This window comes from Melospiza georgiana, chromosome 16 (genome assembly GCF_028018845.1).
Source record: "Melospiza georgiana isolate bMelGeo1 chromosome 16, bMelGeo1.pri, whole genome shotgun sequence".
Classification (NCBI taxonomy): Eukaryota; Metazoa; Chordata; class Aves; order Passeriformes; family Passerellidae; genus Melospiza; species Melospiza georgiana.
In genome coordinates this window covers 5392501-5398876 of record NC_080445.1, presented here as the reverse complement: position 1 = coordinate 5398876, position 6376 = coordinate 5392501, and the positions used below count along the sequence as shown (strand labels likewise).

Below are 6376 nucleotides of genomic sequence, written 5' to 3'. Positions count from 1 at the left end.
CCCTTAAATTGTTCACCGGGGGAATCTAGCAGTGTTTTATCTGGGTGAAAACTTCTATGGAAACGTAATTTAATTAGGAATTAAACAGTTTGGCGGCTGTTTGGGGGCTGTGGGTGACTGGCGGGATGAAGAGTGGGGTCTGCTCCAGGGGAAGGTGAAATGGGAGGGATGTAGGGATGGGAACTTTGTTCGGGTTTGATTTTTAAAAATTATTAGTAGTACGAGTTTTTGGCCTCCTCTTTAGCGATCAGAGGCTGCTTCTGCTCGTGGCTGCGCTCACAATTCAAAGGTTGTGGTTACTGCTGGAGAGGGGGGTGTCCGTGGCCGAATCGATAGGAGATTGCATTAATTATGATTTCGATTGATATGCTCAAATCTCCTCCTAAACGCTGTAAACGGCTCTTCCTTTTTCATTTTTTTCTCCTTCCTTTCCTCCTCCCCGCCCCCCCATTTTTTCCCTCTGCCCCCCTCCCCTCTCCCCTGTTATAGAGCCGGAGAGGAGATGAAAAGGCTTGTAGTTTTAAATTCAATGTGACAGCTCTGGAAAGAGCGGATGATGAATCTCCTATTATTGGATCAGTCTATTTGCCGCTCAATGTCTCTCTGTAATTGGAGCAACATCACTTTAAAGGTTCAGAGAGTAGAGCATTTCTGGTGAAAAATCCCCACAACACGCTGGTGAATGTTTTAAAGGGAAATCTATTAGTGATTTGGCGAGGGGAGGGGACAAGGGGGAAGAGGGTGGGTTGGAGGGCTGGGGTGGGGGGGAGGCCGTGTGTGTGTAACTCCGACTGTTTAGTATTTAACCGGGTATCAGGCAGATCCTCGCGTTCCCCTCCGCCCCCCCTGCCCGCCCGGCCCCCGCCGCCCTCCTCGGGCTGGAGTTCGTATCAAAGCCCCCCTCGTCGTGTTGTGACAGCTCTGATATTGTTTATTGAGGCTGGATGTCAGGTATAATTAGCAATCGATATGGAAAACGTTTGCTCCCCACACTGGCACGTCTCTGACGTCAGGACCGATTAACGTTTCTTATTGGTCCCAAATTCCCCCAGCCTGAGCTAATTATTGGGAGCCTGATGTTGATAAAGTTAAAGCGCCCGGCGCCCTGCAGCATGAGCCCCTCGCCGCGCCGCCTCCTCGGCCAGCAGCACCCCCGGCCCCAGCCGCCCCGCCGCCAGCGCCCCCAGCCCCGCCGGCACCCCCCGCCCTAGAGCCGCCCCCATGATGGACAGCCGCATCCTGGAGCATCCCCATGCCCAGTTCGGGGGGATGGTGGGCTTCCCTTACCCGCTCGGCCACCACCACGTCTACGAGCTGGCCGGCCACCAGCTGCAGTCGGCGGCCGCCTCCGTGCCCTTCTCCATCGATGGATTACTGAGCGGCTCCTGCGCCGCCTCTGTGGTCAACCCGGCGCCGCTGATCCCCTCGGGCTGCGGGGTCAGCGGGGACAGCCAGCCCTTCAAGCTCGCAGGTAGGAGCGGCCCCGTGGCGCGGGTGTCCCCCCGGCGCTGCTCCCGGAGCTGTCAGCGCGGAGCAGCAGCAGCACCGCGCCCGCGCAGCCCCGCTGCCCTCACCTGCGGGTTTGGGGGTGTCGGGGGGCAGGTGGGAGGCTGTGCTGCCCCCCGAGGGGACGGGCGGCCCCGCTCCGAGCGCCCGCGGCGCTCCCCGCTCCCAGCGGCGCGGGGCCACGCGTGTGCCCTGAACAATAGCGGGCCCGGCCCGCTGCCTCCCCGCGAAGTTCATCGTGTGGCAGCTCGGATCGTGCCGTTAAAGATAATAATAATAAAAATAATAACGGTAATCGCTGGGGTTTGGGAAATGGAGAGTAAGAATTATTTTTTTATAATTATTTTTTATACGATTTAACCAAAGGGAAGCGTTCTCCCTCCTTCCCTCCCCACCGGCCTGTGGCACCGCTATTGTTCAGCTACTAAAACATTCTGTCGCCCCAACATCCTTCTGGTTGAGCCTGGAGCTGCCCCACACTGCACCTCTACTGAACACAAATTATTCTAATCATTACTATTATTATGAATTTTTTTTCCTTCATTTCCACACCTGGCGGAAAACATTAGGGGAGGTGCAGCCGGGGCTGGAAAATCCCCAGCCTGGAGCTGTAGGTACTCGGAGAGGCCGCGAACATCCCAGCCCACGGCCGCCCGTGCTCGGGGGGACTGCGGGAGGCCCAGGGGCCGCCCCGCACCCGGGTCCCGCGTGGAACGGGGCCGTGAGCTGTGCCCCACGCCGCTGCTCCGGAGGGGCTGGGCAAGGGAAAGAGGGGAGGGCTTTTATTTTTTTTTATTTTTAATTTTTTTTTTTTTTAATGAAACCTTTGGTGGTTGGAGCAAATATTGGAACTTCTCTCTCTCTCTCTGCCAGCTGAGTGCCTGTGGAGAGCTTCCTTCAGGAATAAATGTTCTGTAAAGTACATTTTCGGAGGAGGCGAGGGCAGATCGGGTTCCTCCCCATTTTTAGCGCAGGTGTGTGAATAATCCCGCTCTTTTACCAACGCTACCGAGCACAAAAGTTAAAAGGCTCCTGTGAATGGCAGGGAGGGGGGGAGAAGGCCTGTCTCCCAGGGATCTGAGGGTATTTCTGCTTTTTCAGACTCGGGTGACCCGGACAAGGAAAGTCCTGGCTGTAAAAGAAGACGAACCCGCACCAATTTTACTGGCTGGCAGCTCGAGGAGCTGGAAAAGGCGTTTAATGAGAGTCATTACCCGGACGTGTTTATGCGAGAGGCTCTGGCTCTCAGGCTAGACTTGGTGGAGTCCAGAGTGCAGGTAAAAACCGCGTCCCCCCTCCTGTCCCCCCCTGCCCTCTCCTTGCGCCGAGCAGTCCCCGGGGAGGCCCCTGGGACCCCGCTCCGGGCCGGGCCCTGCGCGCTCGGGCCGCTCCTCCCGGCCCTTTTGTTCCCTGCCTTCACTGCTCTTTGCTGTCTTATTTATCGTTATTATTATTATTATTATTTATACCCGATTTTTTTAAATCTTGCAAAACGAGAAGAGTAGCAACCCAGCCTGGCTGCCCTTAACATTTTTTTTTAGTGTGTTTTTCCACTGTAAACATTTTTCTTAAATGAGTCAAGGGCGAGAAAATTAGCATGCAAATATGAGGCTTAATCACGGGCCAGGGTATGCTGGAGAATGTCAATAAAGCTCGTAGATGCATCGAGAGCGAGTGTAAAACTTGTAAAACTTAATTTTAACGAGCTGCTCAGGCCCTTGGCGCTGCGGGACGGGGAGGGGAAGCGCCCATCTGCTTCAGTGGGTCTTCCAAAAAATAAATGGATGGGGGGTTGCGGGGCGGCTGCTGGATCTCGGGGTGTGTTCAGTGCCGCGGTGGCTGCGAGGCCGAGCTGCGGGCCCGCATCTCGCCGGAACCCGCGGCCGTGCGGGGGCTGCGTGTGCGGAGAGTTCGTCCTTAAATCCACCCGGGAGCCGGGGACGGGAGCCTCGGGATGGGGCAGCGCCGTTGTCCGCGGGTCCTCCATGGGCTTTGCTGCACCGTGTCCGTGCAGCCGCTTTTCCATCCGCTCCCAGAGCTCGGGGAGCCTGCGGGGCCCGCCCGGGCAAGGAGCCGGTGTCGGGCACCGGGATTGGCGCGGGGCTCCGGCCGGGACAGGCGCTGCCGGCAGCCCCGAGGGGCGAGGAGGGACGCGAGGGGACACAGGGGACCTGCCAAGGCAGGCAGGAGCAGGGCCGGAGCGGAGAGGTTTTGATTTAATTTAATTTCTCTCCTATGATCTGTCTGTAACAAACCCAACCAAACCCCATTTTGGGCTGCTCCGGCTCCTCTGCTCGGGCTCCCGGCAGGAGCAGGAGGTCCGAACTCCGCACGTCTGGGCGAGGCACCGTCCGTCGTGTGCCCCCCGTACCCCCTCACTTCCAGCCGCTCATTGTGCTGTGTTTACCGCATTTTCCGTGCTGCTGCGGGGGAATCGGGCCAGCGATCGGTGCTTCTGCACCCCTCGGCCACGGGGAAGAGCTGGGGGACTGTGGAATCCCTCCGGATCGGGCAGGGCGCAGCGTGTGTGTGCGTGAGTGTGCACCCCCTTCTTGCTTTTCGTTTTTTTTCCCCTGCGCTTTTAAAGAAGTGTGGATATCTTTTCCTGCCCCTTCCCGTGCTCTCCGTTTCTCAGAGGCCCCGCTCCTGGAAGGGCGCTGCCGGCACCTCCAAGGGGTGGACGAGGGAGGCCTGAGCTTCTCCCCTGCGCCCCCTCCCTCCGCCCCGGCCACCGCGGGGGGCCGGTGCGCTGGGTGTTAATTGCTTCTCGTTGTTCGGTGTGTAGGTCTGGTTCCAAAACCGCCGGGCCAAATGGAGAAAGAAAGAGAACACCAAGAAGGGCCCGGGGCGGCCGGCTCACAACTCGCACCCCACGACGTGCAGCGGGGAGCCCATGGACCCCGAGGAGATCGCGCGGAAGGAGCTGGAGAAGATGGAGAAGAAGAAGAGAAAGCACGAGAAGAAGCTGCTCAAAAGCCAAAGCCGCCACCCGCACTCTCCCAGCGCCCTCTCCCTCCACAGCACGCCCAGCTCCGACAGCGACAGCGGCGGCGGGGGAGGCCTCTCGCCCGCCCCGCCCGAGGCCAAGCCCCGCGGGCAGCCCCCGCCGCCCCATCCGCCGCTCCCCGCCGCCGCCGCCCCCTCCGAGCCGCCCCCCGGCACCTGCGAGCAGACGGCCGAGCCCTTCTACCCCAGCCAAAGAAGCGGGAGCGGGCGGCTCCAGCGCCCGCCCGACAAGGACTGCGCGGCCGCCCCGTCGGGGGACGGCAGCGGGGGCGCGGGGGGGCCCCGAGGCGCCGGCAGCTTCCACAAGCTCAACCCGTTCAGCGTGGAGAGCCTGCTCTCCGACTCGCCGCCCCGCCGCAAGGCCGCCCCGGACTTCCCCAGCCTGCCCCCCTGCGCCCCCCGCACCCTCATCGGCAAAGGACACTTCTTGCTCTACCCCATCACCCAGCCCCTGGGCTTCCTCGTCCCGCAGACCGCCCTCAAGGCCAGCCCGGGCCCCGAGGCCGGCCAGCCCCCCCGGGACTCCCCGCTGCCCGCCGCCAACCCCGGCCCGCCGGGCTGCGGAGCGGAGCCGGCGCCCGCGGGGGCCCAGCCCGGCCCCGGCCCCACGGACACGGCGGGCTCGGTGCCCCCCGCGCCGGCCGGAGCCGCACACGGGGACCCTGCGGCCGCCGCCCCCGCCGAGGGCGGAACCTTCCCCCGGCCCGAATCGCCGGTCCGGGCGCGGGACGCCAGCACAGCCAGGGACACATCGGACTGCGGCCCCGCCGACGGCGACGAGGTGGACATGGACTGAAGGGGCGGCTAAAAAAACGAAACAAACAAACAAACAAAAAAATCGCAACAAAAGTAAAGTAGAACAAAAAAAAAAAAAAAAAAAAAAAGAGCAAAAATAAAAGCAGCCGAGAACGTCAGCGGCACCCCCGCGCCCGCCGCCCGTGAGGAACGGGGGAAGCGCTGCCCCGCCGTGCCCGCTGCTCGCCAGCCGAGAGAGCGGCGCTTCGTCTCCCTAGAGTTTATCACAGGTCGATTCAGGTGATCAGTTAGAGCTTTTTGGGTTTTATATTTAAAGGATTAAGAAAAAAAAAAAAAAAAAGAAAAAAAAAGAGAACGGGGTAAAAACAAAAAAAAAAAAAAAAAAAAAGGAAAATTGTTTGTTAAAGCTTAGCAGCAGCTGGACTTTGTGGTGTGACAAACTGTACCGCGACAACAACGGAACTCCTCAGAACCCTTGTAAAATGCAAAAATGTCTAAGAATATTTATATATGTAAAATTTTTGATAAATAAAGGCTCTAAAACTCGCTGCCGCCTGGTCTGGCTGTGTGACTCTTCCCTCTCTTTTTTACATTTTTTTTCCTTTTTTTTTTTTTTTTTCCTTTAAGCCCTCTTTGTGTGTGTGCGTGTGTGTGTTTATTGCTTAACAAATTTATTCATTTATAGCCTCCCGGTGCCCACCCCTCCCATCCGAGGTTAGGAGCTGCAGGCTACGGGACCCGGCCAGCTCCTGCAGAGTTTTGATATGAAAGTAATTATTTTCCCGGTGGCTGCTGCGGGGATTCAGTTTCTTGCCCAAAGGGTTATTATACATTACCGATTTCTAGTGATATGAAATCACATAAACTTCCTACAATAATAGAATTAGCATGAAAGGCTGGGGTGTCAAATTGAAATTGGAAAATAATAGCCTCAGCAGCTGGGGGAGTGTGTGTGCATATTGGATCGGAGATGGGAATACGTGGGGCGGAATTTTCATGAGGTTTTTTCTCTTTGTCAGGCCTCTTGTAGCTGGCTATATTAAGATAGATGTTCAATGATATCCCTCATTGTTCTGTCGCTTATATTGATGTTGCTGTGTTATCAACC

At 58.0% G+C, this 6376-nt stretch overlaps 1 protein-coding gene across 1 annotated transcript; it reads left to right on the top strand.

Annotated features, from left to right (window-relative positions):
• Positions 1 to 1221: 1221 nt before the first annotated feature.
• Positions 1222 to 5308, top strand: UNCX (UNC homeobox). Its single transcript, XM_058035836.1, has 3 exons — positions 1222 to 1471; positions 2608 to 2783; positions 4292 to 5308. Exons 1-3 carry the CDS (start codon positions 1222 to 1224, stop codon positions 5306 to 5308), a joined length of 1443 nt encoding a protein of 480 aa, XP_057891819.1.
• The last annotated feature ends 1068 nt before the right edge of the window (positions 5309 to 6376 follow it).